At 49.1% G+C, this 18,340-nt stretch overlaps 1 protein-coding gene across 2 annotated transcripts; it reads right to left on the bottom strand.

Annotated features, from left to right (window-relative positions):
* Positions 1 to 1,345: 1,345 nt before the first annotated feature.
* Positions 1,346 to 13,894, bottom strand: AOC1 (amine oxidase copper containing 1). Of its 2 annotated transcripts, XM_019959323.2 has the most exons (6): positions 13,737 to 13,801; positions 9,490 to 9,786; positions 4,485 to 6,067; positions 3,222 to 3,507; positions 2,706 to 2,838; positions 1,346 to 2,376 (listed from the first exon to the last, which is right to left on the bottom strand). In XM_019959323.2, exons 3-6 carry the CDS (start codon positions 6,061 to 6,063, stop codon positions 2,107 to 2,109), a joined length of 2,268 nt encoding a protein of 755 aa, XP_019814882.2. In that variant the 5' UTR covers positions 6,064 to 6,067; positions 9,490 to 9,786; positions 13,737 to 13,801; the 3' UTR covers positions 1,346 to 2,106. The 2 variants fall into 2 exon arrangements, with proteins under 2 accessions (XP_019814882.2, XP_019814881.2); XM_019959322.2 differs by lacking the exon at positions 9,490 to 9,786 and having other exon boundaries at positions 13,737 to 13,894.
* Between the last annotated feature and the right edge of the window lie 4,446 nt (positions 13,895 to 18,340).

The following is an 18,340-nucleotide window of genomic DNA, read 5'->3' as shown; positions in this document are numbered from 1 at the left end:
GGTCACCGGGAGGTTAGGATGTGGGGGGCGGGGTGAATCTGGTGCATCCGTTCATCCTGGCCAGCTGCTGTATCCCAGTAATCAGCAATAAGAGTTGCTTCCTTCCTCCTTCTCTTTTCCTTCTAAAATTTAGCTTTTATTAAGTAGGGGCTTCCCCGGTGGCTCAGTGATAAAGAATCTGCCTGCCAGTTCAGGAGATGCAGGAGATGTGGGTTCAATCCCTGGGTTGGGAAGATTCCCCTGGAGAAGGAAATGACAACCCACTCCAGTATTCTTGCCTGGAGAATCCCAGGGACAGAGGAGCCTGGGGGGCTACAGTCCATGAGATAGCAAAAAGCTGGACACGACTGAGTGACTGAGCACCATACATTCTTATGATTAAAAAAGAGAAACAACATAGCACCAGGGTGGAGGCCATGGCACCTGGGAACCTACTGGCCTGGGTCTGCACTGTGGCTGGGACCCTCAGAGGCTCCCTCAACACCCGGAGGGAGAGAGGAGACCCTGCTCTCATCACTCTGCTCTCTCCCCCACGTCACTCCACCCTCTCCACCCTGGGTCCCCTCAAGCTTTCTTCATCCAAAAACGAAGACACTCTCAAAGAAACCCACCCCCAATATAGACAGGTTCCCTTGAGTAATCCTGCTCCATCCCGTCTCTTTCACCCTATTTCTCTCCACCTCTTTAGGTGTTGTGGTTTGGACGTCTGCGTCCCGCCTGATGCCCAGTGTGATGGTGTTGGGAGGTGGGCCTTTGTGGGGTGCTTAGGTCATGACCGGAGAAGGCAATGGCACCTCACTCCAGTACTCTTGCCTGGAGAATCCCATGGATGGAGGAGCCTGGTGGGCTGCAGTCCGTGGGGTTGCTAAGAGTCGGACACGACTGAGCGACTTCACTTTCACTTTTCACTTTCATGCATTGGAGAAGGAAATGGCAACCCACTCCAGTGTTCTTGCTTTGAGAATCCCAGGGACGGGGGAGCCTGGTGGGCTGCTGTCTATGGGGTTGCACAGAGTCGGACACGACTGAAGTGACTTAACAGCAGCAGCAGCAGTAGGTCATGACAGTGGAGCCTCATGAATGGATTAGTGTTCTTATAAGAGACCCCAGGGAGACCCCTTACCCTTCTGCCATGGGAGTATGCAGCGAAAAGTCAGAAGTCTCTGACCCAGAAGAGGGCTCTCACTTGACCTTGCTGACACCCTGATCTTGGACTTCCATCCTCCAGAACTGGAGGCAGCAAACTTTTGTTGTTGATAAGCCACCCAGACCGTGGTACTGTACGATGTTATGGAAGAACTTGAAACTTTCCGGCCAACCCAATATTTTGTTACAGCAGCTCAAATGAAGACAATGGAAAACCACTTTTATTAGAATCACGTGTTATCTTTCAAGGGTGTTTATGAGTATGTATATTTCTCTCTTCTCTTATACAAAGATTAGCATGCCATCTATTGTTCTATACCTGTTTTCTGAGCACATTGTGAAGCTCTTCCCTATCAGGACAGTGAATATCCCTGTACATACGTTTCTTTCACAGTCACCTACGAGCGCATTGTGTGGGCACTGCAAGGGTTATTAAGATCTATAGGCTCTCTCCTGTAGATGGAGGTTTGGCTTTTTTTCCAGACTTTGACAGTACAAATAGTCCTTCAGTAAATTGCCATGTACATCTATTTTTCCTGGGTTTGTAGGTAGATCTCCAGAATAACTCCAAGAAGTTGGGTGAGTAAATCAAAGGGTAGAGGAGGCAGCAGTTTCACTGGATTTTTCCAGTGTCTTCCTGGCTTTGCATTACTTGGCATGCCCATCAGTGACCCCTAGTCTCCCAGGAGGGAGCCATCAGCTTCAGATTCCTTAAGCTGACTTCACAGGCCAACCTAGTATTTCGGTGACTGTCATTTGCCATAGCCATGGAGGTCTTCTCTGGGGTGGAGACCAAGGCCTTGGGTTTCTCATCCGTGTGTGTCCCACATGCCCGGCCTGGGGTGTGGCTTCACCCACTGTGCCTCCCCCAGGAAGCTGCCCCAGAGGGGTTTATCGTCTGTCACTGGAGGAGGGGGGGCACTTGGGCTTCAGGTGGGACCCAGTGGGGGGCAGGGGCCTTCACACAAGCCTGTAGGTTCCATTGTAGCTGAAAGAGGGAGGCTTCAAGCAGTCCCCCTCTTCCTCAGGCATCCAGCTCTGGGTGTAGGTGGAGCCATTTTCCAGAGGTCTCACGATTATGAGGTCTCTGGATGCCAGGGACGGGTCCTCTGGGAAGAAGTTGAAGGGTCGGAGCAGAAAGCCCACGGAGTTCCCGGGCGTGGTCGTGTTGGGGATGTCTTCTGCGTGGGGGATGTGCAGGAAGCCCACTGTGACCCAGGCCACCAGGTCCTGCAGGAGAGAGGGGCGGGCCATGCTGAGGAGGCTCAGAGGAGAAGGGGTGGCCAGCACCCAAGCCCCAGGTATAAGGAAGGGCAAATCTGGTGAACCCGGAGCTGGCTCTCCACCCAGTAAGCTGGTCCTTGCCCTACTGGGACTCGGCAGGGATCCTGGGACCCAGCAGGGATCCTGGGACTGGACTGGGATCCTGGGACTGGACAGGGATCCTGGGACATGGCAGGGATCCTGGGACTGGACAGGGATCCTGGGATTGGACAGGGATCCTGGGACTGGACAGGGATCTGTCTCAGGGTGGGGCTGGAAAAAGGCAGAGCTGGTACCTCGTCTTCAATGTTCTCATTGTTGCGAAGAAACTCCTCAAAGACGACAGGTGGGTCCCAGGGGTCGTTCTGGTTGTAGATGCTGCTGCTGTATCTCTCTGACTCCCGGTATTTGGTCACTGCCAGGGGGTACCTGTCCAGGCAGAGAAGCCGAGTGACTCTGGGTGTCGGGGGCCTCCCAGCCCCTCCCAGGGAACATTGTCAGGGTCAACGAAGGGGGAAAGTTACTGCCTTCCCCTAAATGCAGGATCATCCCCTGAGAGTTAGCCAGACTGTCAGTGGAGGCTCCGGGGCTCCGCAGGGGCTCTATACCCTCCATCCCCAAACACAGAGCCACACACCCAGGAACATGCACGTGCACACACACACACACACACACATGTGCACACACCCAGATATAGCACTGGATAGATTCAGAATCTCATGAACAGAAACACAGACACACACAGACACAGGGAAACACAGAGACACAGAGAGGAGCCTCCAGTCCCCGCCAGCCTCCTGGGCCTTCCTCACCTGGCCCAGGTGACGGCCCGCTCCTCTTGCCAGCCTGGGGGCAGCACTTGGTCAGCCATGGAGTGGATCTGCACTCGGTAGCTGCGCTGGTGGCCCCAGGGGTTCTGTTCAGGGCTAGTAAAAAGCAGGTATTTGGGCAGAGTCTGTCCGAAGCGGAAGGCTGCCTGGCGCTCCCGAGAATACCGCATCTGCTGGAGAGCTGGATGGACTAGGCGGTGTCCTGGGCTCCAGGGGTTGGTGATGTTTTCCAGCTTCATCTGCAGGGTCTGGAAGCTATTCTTGGTGCCTGCGGGTGTACAGGGAAGGAGTTGGAGTCAAGCACCTGGAACTGAAGCCTCCTCATTCCACCTTGGGCCCTCCGTCCGGGACCACACCCAACAGCAGACCATGGACTGAAGGGGATGTTGAGGACAGGCACTGAGCCAGATGGCAGTGGAGGGAAGGGGCTGAGGAACTAGAAGACAGCTCAGAGCTGGCACAGCAGCAGCAGTGACTCCACTGTGACCCTGGGTATTTCCTCTTGAGAGCAGCATCCAAGCCTGTTTGCTGCAGCTGCGGTCCCAGAGACAGGCAGATGGCCTTTCCCCAGGGGGAGGGGCCATGTCAATGCCCTCTGGGTCAGGAACAGACAAGGGGGAACAGGAGAAGCTGCCCAGCTGGTCCTGGGGGCCTGTTCTAACACGGGACTTGATATCAGGCCAAATCCTGTCATTACACCCATGCCATTTTTTAAGGCACACATGCTCAGTCACTCAATCATGTCCAACTCTTTGTGACCCCATGGGCTGTAGCCCACCAGGCTTCTCTGTCCATGGGATTCTCCAGGCAAGAATACTGGAGCGGGTTGCCATTCCCACTCCATTGGAGAAAAGCTTCTCCAATCTTTTCTGGTGACACCACTAATTTAAGAGACACAAGGAGTATTCCCAATGGTGCTGCATCCATTCAAAGCTCCAGGCAGGGACGTGTCTTACACCTAGGCATTACCCCCTCCCCCACCCCTTTCCCCCCTCCCCGCCGTGCACACCTTTGCACAGGGTCCATCCTCCAAAGGGGTCAGTGCAGGGGCAGCCCCTGGCACTGTTCACGTCACCATTTTGCAGGGGCATACAGGTTTCTGCAGGCCCTACACCTCCAGGCTGGGCAAACTTTCCTGACATTATGTCTCCACGGGAGACGCGGCACCATCATCTCCCAGGAGTGTGAGTTATCTCGGGGATGCAGACATTTGGCTAGGAGGGTGGTCCCAAGCCCGGGTCCTACCTGCCACATCCAGGTCGACGCGGTAATGCACAAGGTGGGTGTGCATGTTGCCGATGAGGTGGGTGTGCAGGCGGGTCCCGTGGCGCAGCCCCTCGGGGGTGTAGAAGGTGGCATGGATGTAGCCGGTGGCGTGCATCTTGGCCTCCATCACCCCGTTGGGGTAGAAGATGAAGTCCCAGATGTAGTCATAGTTGTAGACCGTCGACGTGGTCCTTAGCACCAGCGCCTGACCCTTGAGCCCCGCATAGAAATTGAAGCCACCGTTGAAGTTGGAGTTAAAGTGCCGCCGGATAGGCACCCCTGTGGGCATCTCGAAGAGACAGAGAGCCCGGGGGTAGAGGACGGGGCCGTCGTCGTCGTAGTAGTGGAGGGCGTCCAAGAAGGTGGCCATCTCCGGGCAATCGATGCCAGGGGCCAGCTCATAAGTGACGCTGCCCAAGCCCCAGCCCACATCCATATACTTGGTCTGCATGCCGGCCGGCGTGTGTCCTCCGTACAGTGCCACGGCCTCCTGCACGCTCACCTCGTAGGCTACGCGCTCACCGCCAAAGCGCACATCCAGGACTTGCAGCCCCGAGGATGAGCGCAGGCGGAAGGAGAAGCTCCAGCCGGCGTAGCGCACCGTGTGGCCGTCCAGGCTGTAGCGCGCGCCCTGGGGCTGCACCAGGCGGGGGCCGCTCTTAGAGACGCCCAAGTCCCCGCGTAACTGGTAGGAGGAGAAGAGGGCCGCCTCGGGCAGGTTGGCTCCGTCCTTGCCCTTGGCGAGCGGGTCCTCCAAGACCACCGCATCCACCTCTCCGTCGTCGTACTTCTGAGCCAGCTCCTCGGGGCTCCGGTAGAACCTCCCATTGTACCAGACCCGCTCCACTGTCCAGTCCCGGGGGTTCGGGCTTCCGTGGTCCAGCAGGAGCTCCATCCCAGTGGGGTGCAGGAAGTAGCCTTCGATTTGCAGTTGCAGGATGAACCAAGAGCGGCGCTGGCCGGAGGCCACGCCCCGGGGTGCCACGTCGGTGAAAGTCAGGCACCGCTGGGAGCAGTTTCCGAACACAGCGCCCGCGGTGCGCCAGAAAAACGCGCGGAGGGGCTTGGTGGCCTCCTCCAGGGTGTGACTCAGAAGGGCATACTCTGCCTTGGAGATGGGCCTGGAGGCCCAGGAGGCCTGGTGCCTGGGCCTGGGCGGCAGGTGTCGCAGGTAACGGGGCCTTGGCAGCGGCCCCACGGCAAACTCGGTGATGTTGGGCTGTTCCTGGGCTCCAAAGAAGATGATGGCTCGCGCCTCCCGAACGGGAGGCCGGTGGCCTTTATCCAGAAACTTGAGCACGTGTTGCTTCTTGGGCAGCAGCATCTCAATGAGGAACACGGAGTTCTTGGCCACGGTCAGCGTGTTGGACGGCTCCAGTCTCAGCTCCTTCTGGGACCAGAGGAAGCTGTGCACGGCCTTGAGCTCTTGGGCGCTCAGGTCCGCAAATACCCTGCCTTTGTCGCCTGGGGTCTGCGGGGCGCCCTCTGCCGCCGCCAGCGTCTGCAACACCAGGATGGCCGCGCTCGCCCAGCCGAGGGCCAGGGCCTCCCGCCCCATGGCTCTGGAATGCAGCAGAGGAGATGAGCTTGGCAGTTTTGTGGGAGGAAGTGGGTGTCCCCCAGGTTGGGTCTTGGATTACCCTGGCCCTTGACCTCATGGTTTTCCCACGGACTCACCTCCTGGCTTGCAGTCCTCCGATTTGAATTCTGCTCTCTCCTCCCTGGTCTGTAACCTCCCTGGTCTGTAAACCTCTTTTAGTCCCATGGATGCGCTTACCTGTGCAGACTCCTCCCCTCCTCTGTGCCTTATCTCTGCGGGGCAGAAGCGCTATCTCTCCAGCTTTAGGTCACTCAGATATTCACAGTACCTGTACCCCAAAATGCTACAGTGTGCTGGCTGTGCCATGGGTGTTGGCAGCAAAACTGTGTTGTGTCAAAACGGTGTTTTTGATACAACACAATGTTTTTTATATGGATAAAATTTGAAATGTAGTGTGGAAGTTCAAAGAGTCGATGGTTGTAGGGCTAATACATGGTACCACTAGGACCAGCTGTGTGACCTTGGGCAGCTTGCTTAAACTCTCTGGGCCTCCATTCCCACAACAGTGAAATGGAAAATAACAATGCAAGTACCTACTTATGGAATTGTTAGGAAAAATCAGTTGGACAATAAGGATAAAGTGTTTAGCACAAAGCCTGCTTTCTAGGAAGCACTTGAGAAATGCAAACTACTCATTTTTTTCCCCCAGTAGTCATGAAGAATGTGAGAGGTGAACCATAGAGATGGCTGAGCACCAAAGAACTGATGCTTTTGCACTGTGGTTCTGGAGAAGACTCTTGAGAGTCCCTTCCTAAAGGGAAATCAACCCTGATTATTCATTGGAAGGACTGCTGCTGGAGCTGAAGCTCCAATACTTTAGCCATCTGATGCAAAGAGCTGACTCATTGGAAAAGACCCTGAAGCTGGGAAAGACTGAGGGCAAGAGGAGAAGGGGACGACAGAGGATGAGATGGTTGGATGGCATCACTGACTCAATGGACATGAGTTTGAGCAAGCTCTGGGAGATGGTGAAGGACAGGGAAGCCGGTGTGCTGCAGTCCATGGGGTCGCAAAGAGTCGGACATGACTGAACAATATGAGGATACATTCTCTGGTGTTAGAATGTTTAAACTTATGAACCATGTAGAGTGATTTGACTGGTTCAGTTGTAGATCTGTGCCCACACAGGTGAGGGGGAGAATGGGGTGGCTGGCCCTGCCAAGCTTCTTTGGCCTCTTCAGTGATGCCCCACAGTTGTGACCACTTGGCCTCAGGCCAAGGCCATGGGGAGGGCACCTCAGGATGTCATCATCCCAGGGGGCAATTTGAGGTGATGTCCTTTTCCTGTCCATTGTGAGGGGAGGCTGTGGTCAGGGTCTCATGGCCCACCCCCTGGAGCTGACACTACAGTCTTGACCTCCCATCCCTGGTGGGGAGTCTCAGGGACTCATGTGATCTCTCCAGCCTGAAGGGATGGGGAAGCTCTCAGGGTTGCTAAGTGAATCCAGAGCAGAAAGATAAGCAGTGAGTTCTTGTTCTACTATTAAGTTTTGGTCCAGCCTAGCTTCTTTTTTAAACTAGATTTGACTTGGAAAAGTTTTAAGTTAACAGCAAAATTGAGAGAGATGTACAGAGAGATCCCGTATATCTCCTGTTTTACCTCTCCCCCACCCCCACCACGTAACCTGACCCACTAACAGCATCCCACACCAGAGTGGTACCTTTGCTACAATCTGTGGCCCTACAGTGATACATCATTGTTACCCAGTAATTTACATGAGGGTTCACTCTGGGTGCTGTACATGTTGTGGGTTCTGACAAATGTGTAAAGACTTGCATCCATCTTTATGGACCATACAGAGCAATTTCAGGGCCCTCAACGTCCTCTCTACTCCAGCTCTTCATCCTTCACTTCCTTCCCTGACCACTGACCTCTTTACTAACCCGGGCAACCACTGATCTCTTTACTGTCTCCATAGTTTTGCCTTTTCCAGAATGTCATGCCGTCAGGGTGATACAGCGTGCAGCCCTTTCAGACTGTTCTCTTTGGCTTGGTAATATGCGTTTATGTTCCTCCATGTCTTTTTGGTATCCAGGCCCCTTTCGTCTTAACCTCTGATGAAATTAAATTTATATTTTAAGGCAGGACAAGAAAGAATTAAACATAGAATTTCCTCTCTGTGTTTGTTTGGGCCTCCTCCTTCCCCTGCGCCCTAACATGCTGTGTGCGTCTGCGGTATGCATTAACCAGAGCTCCTCAAAGATGGGGGTGCTTGCTGTACAGTAAAGATCCATTTTTTTTTCCTTCTTCTAATGCTAGCAATGTAACCTCTTAGAAGATCACTGTTCTTTCCCAGCTCTGTAGGGGCCATGGTGACTTGCAGCTTGCTTTATATATGCCTACCTGGACTATGTATTTTTGGTGAACTTAATGTAAAATATCAATATATTATTTTGATGTATGATCCCTTTGTCTTGAAAATGTATAAGACCATGCCTTCAACGTCCAACAAGTGGAACAGTTCTCAGAGCTTTCTGAGAATCTGCTTCCAGGGTTATAATCCTCTGTTAAACTCAATTAAAATCCCCTGTTTTTCTTCTTAACTTAGTAGTTAATTGAATTTTCATCGACATTTTCTTGGCACAGTTGGCAGTATATCAGAGGCACCCAGAGACCACCCTAAACTGAAGCTCGGTACCAGCACAGGCTCTTGGAGTCCCACCCAATTTTTGGTATTCTTCAGGTGCTTTGCTGAGGTCTCCTGATATCCGGACATCATTGCTTTAAATGATGTCCTGAATTTTACTGGACCTATTTTTCATTCTCTTTCTTTAAGAAAAAACTTTTCTTGGCTGTGCCATGCAGCATGTGGGATTTTAATTCCCTCACTATAGATCAAACCTGTGCCCCTAACGTTGGAGGCACAGAGTCTTAACCACCTGACCACCAGAGAAGTCCCTTGAGCTGTTTTTCCTGGGACTTTTCTGTTTTTCTCTGAGTGCTAAAGTGGGTAACTGTACATTTTCTAGGCAGGAGACCTGGGGGATTTTCTTAGGTGGGGACCCAAGGGAAACTTTGGCATGAGCCAGGTTGGCTATGCTTCTTAAAGATTTGGCTTAAATCGGAAAGATTATGTGTATATGGTCTGAACAAACTGTTTGCCAGTGAAATGAAGACCGAGCCTGCTCAACTCCAAAGGGAAAAGGACATCTGCTCCTTCCGGCCACAGGGTGCTTCCAGGCCACTGAGAACCTAGCGGAAGTGTTTGAGGATCTATCCTCGTGATGTGTAGTGAGTCCACAGAGGGTCTCAGTATAATCATTAAAAAAATCCTGCTAGCTGGGCAGGCATAACAAAGGCTGATTATCTCGAGTTCTGAGCACCCAGGGCAGTTTTAGACTGTCAGAGGGAGGACCCAAGACATGTAAGAGAGTCAAACTGACCTGGGATAACTCCTGGGGCAGCTAGACTCAGAGGCAGCATGAATTCATGTAATTGGAACAAAGCTGGTGCTTGCAGGTACTAATCTTCACTCTTAAATGGCCAGGATGGAGCTTTTTTGACATTCTAGAAAAAGCCAGCTTGATAAAAGACCTTTTCAAAATTCTGACCCCGAGAGAATAAAAATATTCTTCAGAGGATGCTTGAAGGAAGTTATAAGTCATGCTACGTCCTTGAAACATAAACATGGCTCACATCACCTAAGACGACAGCCTTAGCTCAGTTAGTAGACCTTAAAACTGGAAAGAGAAAAGAAAAGGGAAAGAGGCTTTTAAAAACTCAAGTAGGAAAATTATGACATCTCTATCTGTGTCTGTCTGGATATGTTTGTCTGTGTGTACGTTATAAATACGGTATGTCCCTACCTCTGGATAGTGTTACCAAAATTAATTTGTAAAAGAGCTCTTTTTGACTTAAAAGTAAGTGCTTACAAATCAAATATTTCTAAATGTAACTTTAGCCCACTTCTTAAAGGATCATGTGATCCAGGATTAACTTTTAATGACTAAAAACCAGTTTAAATTGGTAGTTTGATTAATACAGACATGTCTTTAGAGTCTCACCATTAAGTATAACACTTTTATTGTACCTTGGTTTACTGAAAATCGATAAACTCATATTATTTCTGTTCCAAAATTTGTAATGAGATAATTAATGGTATGATGATATTTTCATAAGTAATAGAAGAGAGATAAGGGGAACTGAACTGAACTGAAGGGGATAAAGCCTTTTGGGTAAACTTTCTTAAAATAATATGTTTTATGGTGTGTCCACTTAAGAACACTCTTGATGAAAATGAAAGAGGAGAGTGAAAAAGTTGGCTTAAAGCTCAACATTCAGAAAATGAAGATCATGGCATCTGGTCCCATCACTTCATGGCAAATAGATGGGGAAACAGTGAAAACAGTGTCAGACTTTATTTTTTGGGGCTCCAAAATCACTGCAGATGGTGACTGCAGCCATGAAATTAAAAGATGCTTACTCCTTGGAAGGAAAGTTATGACCAACCTAGATAGCATATTCAAAAGCAGAGACATTACTTTGCCAACAAAGGTCCATCTAGTCAAGGCTATGGTTTTTCCAGTAGTCATGTATGGATGTGAGAGTTGGACTGTGAAGAAAGCTGAGTGCGGAAGAATGATGCTTTTGAACTGTGGTGTTGGAGAAGACTCTTGAGAGTCCCTTGGACTGCAAGGAGATCCAACCAGTCCGTTCTAAAGGAGATCAGTCCTGGGTGTTCTTTGGAAGGACTGATGCTAAAGCTGAAACTCCAGTACTTTGGCCACCTCATGTGAAGAGTTGACTAATTGGAAAAGACTCTGAGGCTGGGAGGGATTGGGGGCAGGAGGAGAAGGGGACAACAGAGGATGAGATGGCTGGATGGCATCACTGACTGGATGGATGTGAGTCTGAGTGAACTCTGGGAGTTGGTGATGGACAGGGAGGCCTGGCGTGCTGTAATTCATGGGGTCGCAAAGAGTTGGACACGACTGAGTGACTGAATTGAACTGATTGTCCTAATCTGATGCTTTTCAAAAATGCCTGTAGGGAGATTTTCTGCTCCCAAAATAAGTTAGACTCAGTAGTGAAAGGACTTCCACCTTGTATGAGGGTTATTTTAGAAACAGCTCTCTCATGTAAGCCTGCTGAAGACGTAGTAATAGGATCTCCTTTAACTGCTTATGTCTCATATTCGGTTGAGTCTCTTCTAAACTGCCACATTCCTCACAATTCTGTAAGCCAGCTAACTTTTTAAGAAGTTGTTGCTTTCTCTTCCCAATACTACCTTGATTTGATGTAATAGCATTAACATTGCAACTTTGCTTCCAGAACCACAGGAAGAAAGCAACTATGATCACATCTTGTTAGCAGTTTATCTTCTTGCTCCCAGGAATGACTTATAAGAAGCCTATTGATAAGGCTGATCTAATTTACAGATGGGTCCTACTTATGGGATGAATGGGACATTATCAAGCCAGATATGCAATAAGATCCACAGTGGACATAATTGAAAACTTTTATTTGCCAGAAACAAAGTCAGCACCACAAGCCAAATTAATTACCTTAACTCTAGCTTGTCAGCTAGCTAAAGGCCAGGTAACAAATATTTATACTGATGTTCAGTATGCTTTTTGAGTGGCACACAACTTTGGAATGCTATGAAAGTAATGAGGTTTTAAACCTCATCATGACATCTTATACCAAAAATAGAAAACAGGTTGAAGAGTCATTAATCACGATCAGTTCAGTTCAGTCGCTCAGTTGTGTCTAACACTTTGTGACCCCATGGACTGCAAGATAATGGATTAATGGTTAAATGGATTAACCATGATACAACTGCCAAAACAGCAATTATGAAAACAACAGAGCATTTCAAATTTGGCACTGTGGAAGCTGAAGGAAATCAACTTGCTGATGTTGCAGCCAAATGGGTAGATTTAAATATTCATTCTGTCCAGCCTCCAGAATGTCCACTGCTCTCTGTTAACCCGGCAAACTCAATGAAAAATTTATTTCTATGAGCTCAAGAAATCACCACTAAAGAAGAGAGACAGATTAAGCAACAAAAAGGGGAAATTTTGACCCCACCACACAAATACGGGTTAGACCCGATAAAACAAAAAAATAGACATGTGCGTGGTTAGTCACTCAGTTGTGTCCAATTCTTTGTGACCCCATGGACTTCAGCCCGCCAGGCTCCTCTGTTCTTGGGATTTTCCAGGCAAGAATGCTGGAGTGGGTTGCTATTTCCTTCTCCAGGGGATCTTTCTGACCCAGGAATCAAACCTGTGTCTCCTGCGTTTCAGGCAGATTCTTTACCTCTGGGCCATCAGGGAAGCCTTGTGCCTCTCTATGTGTGTTCAAAATTCCTCCTAAAATAATGATGCCTGAATGACTATTGGTCATATCTATTATTCGATATAAAATAGTGACCATGCATAGTGCACATATAGAGCAAAATTGGCGTAAGTCCCCCTGTACCACTTAGAGTTGACTGTCAGTCTGTGGCAAGCATCCTACTAGCTTAACCCCTTAAAAGGTAAGAAAGAACTGGGGTATTAAGATGGGGCATTGGGGGACATGATAGATCCAGGGCAGGTAAGCGACCACCATGGCATTGGGGGACCAAATACTGGTTCACCTAATGCTTTCTATCAAAAGATTAATGATCAAACCGGGGTGGGGACGATGAAATAAAACGTGCATTTCAAACCAGGACAAGAAAAAATTAAACATAGAAGTTGCTATCTGTGTTTTTTTTTGGCCTCTTCCCTCTGTCCCCCACTCCCTAATGTGCCAGATATGTCTGCATTACTCATTAACTAGAGTTCCTCAAAGATGGGGGTGCCCACTGGACTGTAAAGATCCATTTTCCCCCTTCTTCTGATGCTAGCAATGTAACCTCTTAAAAGATCAATGTTCTTTCCTAGCTCTGTAGGGGCCATGGTGACTTGCACCTTGCTTTATATGTGCTTACCTGGACTATGTATCTTTGGTGAACTTTTAGTAAAATATATTATTTTGATGGATGATCCCTTTGTCTTGAGGATGTATATGACTGTGCGTTCGATTTCTAACAAGTAGAAGAGTTCTCAGAGCTTTCTGAGAATCTGCTTCCTGGGTTATAATCCTTGGTTTAGCTCAAATAAAATCCTCCTCTTTTTCTTCTTAACTTGATAGTTAACTGAATTTTCATCCACAGTTCTTATCCCCAAATTGCCTTCTGCTCTGCTAAGGAGGGAGATGTGGAAGAGACCTGAGGTCCTGTAACCTGAGCTTGGCTATTCATTTAACCTTTCCCGGTACAATCCTTGGTTGCAGTGTCCAGATGGGCGGCGGCCGAGGTAGACTATAGCAATGAAGCCATGGCAGAAGGGAGAACTCAGTGGCCAGTGAGACCTCCACGCTGGGAGATACAAAACATACCCTCTCCTGCCCACGGCTCATATCCAGTGCTTGGAGAACAGCGGCCACCTCCTGGCTGCACCTGTCCCATTTCAGCCCTGGGTGGTGTGTGCCTTGGAGTGATCCTTCTGGGCTCTCACCCCTCCCTTTGGCCCCCTACCTCTTGTGTCTTTGTTTCTTCTGACCCTCCACTCCATGTCCACCTTCCCTCACTGCCCCCCTCCCCTCCCCAGTTCACCGCTGCTTGGCTCTCCCTCAATACCCTCCCCTGCCCAGAACATACCTGTGTGCTCAGCTCCGGGCTCACCTCTGCTGCAGCCTTTGTCTCTGACTCCTTGAACTTTACAGCTGGACCTTGCCCCAGGGGGAGGGGCGGAGTGAGGCTTGTGCTGACCAAGGTAGTGACCTACGGCTCAGGAAGCTCCACAGTGGGCAGGGGCAGTGCACGAGGAAGTGTGTGGGTCTCTCGTGGCAGTGGCCCAGCGGGCTCCTGTTACCCCAAGTTCCGAGTATGGAAACTCCCCAGTCTTTCACCACTTCAGCAGCTGTGTCCACTTCTGTTTTTCCCCAAACACCCATGCCGTCTATAATTCCCTGTCATTCCTTCTGCTGAAGCAGCACTTTTCACAAGAGTTGCCTGTGTATTCTCCGCTATGATCTGCATTGGCATAGTCTGTTCAAGTAGGTGGTGAGTTTCTGAGGTCAGAGATAAAGATAAGGAGAAATTTCCTAGCAAGTACTTGCCAATGTGGACTTCCCAGGTGGTTCAGTGGTAAAGGATCCTGTGATGCAGGAGACTTGGGCTCGATCCCTGGGTCAGGAAGATTCCCTGGAGAAGGAAATGGCAACCCACTCCAGTATTCTTGCCTGGAGAATCCCATGGACAGAGGAGACTGGTGGGCTACTGTCTATCGGATTGCAAAGAGTCAGACATGACTGACTGCCTTTCACTTTCATACAGTTCATGAGGTTCCCACGGCAAGTATACTGGGGTGGTTTGCCATTCTCTCCTCCAGTGATCACATTTTGCCAGAATTCTCTGCTATGATCCGTCCATATTGGGTGGCCCTACATGGCATGGCTCATAGCTTCATCAAGTTACAGAAGCTCCTTTGCCACGACAAGGTCTTGATCCTTGAATGGGGTTAAGAAGCAACAGTTAGAACCCTGCATGGAACAACTGATTGGTTCAAGATTGAGAAAGGAGTGTGACAGGGCTGTCTGCTGTCACCCTGTTTTTTTTTTTTAACCTATATGCTGACAACATCATGAGAAATGCCAGGCTGGATGAGTTACAAGCTGAAATCAAGAAAGGTGGGAGAAACATCAACAACCTCAGATATGGGGATGATACCATTCTAATGGCAGAAAGCGAAGAGGAACTAAAGAGCCTCTTATGAGGGTGAAGGAGGAGAATGAAAGAACTGGCTTAAAACTAAATATTAAAAAAAGTAAGATCATGGCATCTGGCCCCATTCAGTTCAGTTCAGTCGCTCAGTAGTGTCCGACTCTTTGTGACCACATGAATCACAGCACGCCAGGCCTCCCTGTCCATCACCAACTCCCGGAGTTCACCCAAACTCATGTGCATCGAGTCGGTGATGCCATCCAGCCATCTCATCCTCTGTCGTCCCCTTTTCCTCCTGCCCCCAGTCCTTCCCAGAATTAGAGTCTTTTCCAGTGAGTCAACTCTTAGCATGAGGTGGCCAAAGTATTGGAGTTTCAGCTTCAACATCAGTCCTTCCAATGAACACCCAGGACTAATCTCCTTCGTTGCAAATAGAAGGGGAAGAGGTGGAAATAGTAACAAATTTCCTCTTCTTGGGCTCTAAAATCACTGCGGATGGTGACTGCAGCCATGAAATCAGAAGACAAACCTAGACAGTGTGTTGAAAAGCAGATACGTCACTCTGCCGACAAAGGTCTGTAGTGTTGAGGCTATGCTCTTCCTGGTGGTCATGTAAGGTTGCAAAAGCTGGACCATAAAGAAGGCAGAGTGCCAAAGAATTGATGCCTTTGAACTGTGGTGCTGGAGAAGACTCCTGAGAGTCCCTTGGACTGCAAGGAGATCAAACCAGTCAATCTTAAGGGAAATCAGCCCTGAATACTCGTTGGAAGGACTGATGCTGAAGTTGAAACTCTAGTATTTTGGTTATCTGATGCAAACAGCTGACTCATCGGAAAATTCCCTGATGCTGGGAAAGATTGAGAGCAGAAGGAAAAGAGGGTGTTACAGATGAGATGGCTGGATGGATGCAATGGACATGAACTTGGGCAAACTTCAGGAGATAGTGAGGGGCAGAGAGGCCTGGCGTGCTGCAGTCCACGGCGTTGCAAAGAGTTGGATATGACTGGGTGACTGAACAACAACAAAATTAACTATCCAGAATAGGCAAATCTAGAGAGACAAAAGCAACTACAGAAGTAGCTGGTTCAGGCTGGGGAGCACAGGTTATATAAATGGTGCTACCTAGTGGACATGGGATTTCTTTTAGAAGTGATGAAAATGTTCTAAAATTGACTGTGGTGAGGTCTGCACATATTTGTGAATATACTAAAACCCATTGAATTATTCACTTTGTGGGTGAATTGTATAGTATGTGAATGATATCTCAAAAGGTGGTTTTTTAAAATAGCGAGAGGGACTACTATCTAGAAACACACACAAAACCCCTAAAAAATCAGCGAGAAATAGAAAATCATTCCTATTTCTTTACATGAGTGAAGAATCTCAAGGGCATGTGATAAGCTTCCCATATGTAGTAGTTATTGGTGGTTTAGTTGCTAAGTCGTGTCTGACTCGTGCGACCCCATGGACTGTAGCCCGCCAGGCTGCTCTGTCCATGGGATTCTCCAGGCAAGAAGACTGGAGTGGCTTGCCATTTCCTTCTCCAGTAGTAGTAGTTATTAGAGTAGTGCAAATTATTCAACAATGAGATGTAGTTTTGTACCCATTGCTGGCAGGAATGAGAAAGCCACATGGCATAGAGGATGCCACGTGTTGGGAGATGTAGGGAAATAGGCTTGTGGGAGGGAACGCTGATCTTACAGGCCTTCTGGAATGCTGTCCCCAGTACATGGGCACATCACAGAGTAGAAACAGCCTCGGGAGCAGGTACCACTGCAGGGCTCACTCCTGGAGGGTGAAGAATGGTGAGGCTACCACTTACTTTTGTGTGGGCAAGGAGGGAGGGTGAACAAGTGTGCATTTCACATATTTATTTGAAAGAGTACACAAAATGTCCATAGAAAGATAATAATCTTGCAGAGTAGCACAGAACAGTGGCTTCCCGGGTGGATCAACAGTAATGAATCTGCTGTCAGTGCAGGAGATATAGGTTCAGTCCCTGGGTCAGGAAGATCCCCTGGAGAAGGGAATGGCAACCCACTCCAGTATCCTTGCCTGGAGAATTCCATGGACAGAGCATTCTGATAAGCCACAGTCCATGGGTCGCAATGAGTCAGACACGACTGAGAGACTAACACTTCCCCTTTTCACCACTTTTCCCCAGTTCACCGCAGTCTCTGCCTGCTGGTCCTTCCTGTATGTGACCTTGACTTCTGAGGTGCAGTTCCTCCCCTCTTGGTGTTAATGATTGGTGACAACTACAGATAACACTTGAGCAAAGATCCTGTCCTCTAAGTTCTGGGCTGCCCTCCCCTTTAAAGGGGCAGAAGCAATGGCTTTGGGAATGACAATGTTGTAGGAACAGGATGTCTGATCTTGGGGAGGGGCAGTGTGACAGGTGAGGCTGGATTCGGTGTCTATGATTACTGGGCCAGAGCTCACAGCTCACAGCTTTCCCCTTGCTCACTCTTGACAGTTTGTTTTCAGAGGAAAAAGTACACATCAGCCATCATGTGAGATAACCCGGGGTGTTTCCATAGAACCAGCAGAAAGAAATTGTTTGGCAGGGGCTGCCCCAGCTAAGTCACCAGGTTAGCTCTCTAGACTAATGAAGCCACCGTCACAGGTTTCACCCTGGTTAGGGAAGACTGGTTCACAAAGAGAAAAGTCTACTGTTTTCATCGGGAGTCCTGGCACTATTTGGTCTCCCAAATCACTGCAGATGGTGACTGTAACCATGAAATTAAAAGACACTTGCTCCTTGGAAGGAAAGTTGTGACAAATTGTTTTGTTGTTGTTCAGCTAAGTCATCTCTGACTCTTTGCGACCCCATGGACTACAGCACACCATGCTTCCCTGTCCTTCACTATCTCCTAGAGTTTGCTCAAACTCCTGTCCGTTGAGTCAGTGATGCTATCCCACCATCTCATCCTCTGTCGCTCTCTTCTCTTGCCCCCTATCTCTCCCAGCATCAGGGTCTTTTCTAATGTGTTGGCTCTTTGCATCAGGTGGCCAGTGTATTGGAGCTTCAACTTCAGCATCAGACTTTCTAATGAATATTCAGGATTGATTTCCTGTAAGACTGACTGGTTTGATCTCCTTGCTGTCCAGTGTTAGTCACACAGTCGTGTCTGATTCTTTGTGACCCCAGGGACTATAACCCACCAATCTCCTCTGTTCATGGAATTCTCCAGGCAAGAATACTGAGTGGGTTGCCATTTCCTTCTCCAGGGGATCTTTCCAACCCAGGGACTGAAGCTGGGTCTCCTGCATTGCAGGCAGACTCTTTACCGACTGAGCCACGAGGGGGAGGATGGACTGGTTTGATCTTCTTGCAGTCCAAGGGACTCTCAAGGGTCTTCTGCAGCACCACAATTTGAAAGCATAAATTCTTTGGCCCTCAGCCTTCTTTATGGTCCAATTCTCACATCTGTACTTAACTACTGGAAAAACCATAGCTTTGACTATGCAGACCTTTGTCAGCAGAGTGATATCTTTGCTTTTTAATATACTGTCTAGTTTACTCATAGCTTTTCTTC

Source organism: Bos indicus, chromosome 4 (assembly GCF_029378745.1).
Source record: "Bos indicus isolate NIAB-ARS_2022 breed Sahiwal x Tharparkar chromosome 4, NIAB-ARS_B.indTharparkar_mat_pri_1.0, whole genome shotgun sequence".
NCBI classification, from domain to species: Eukaryota; Metazoa; Chordata; class Mammalia; order Artiodactyla; family Bovidae; genus Bos; species Bos indicus.
This window is presented reverse-complemented; position numbering and strand designations above follow the sequence as displayed.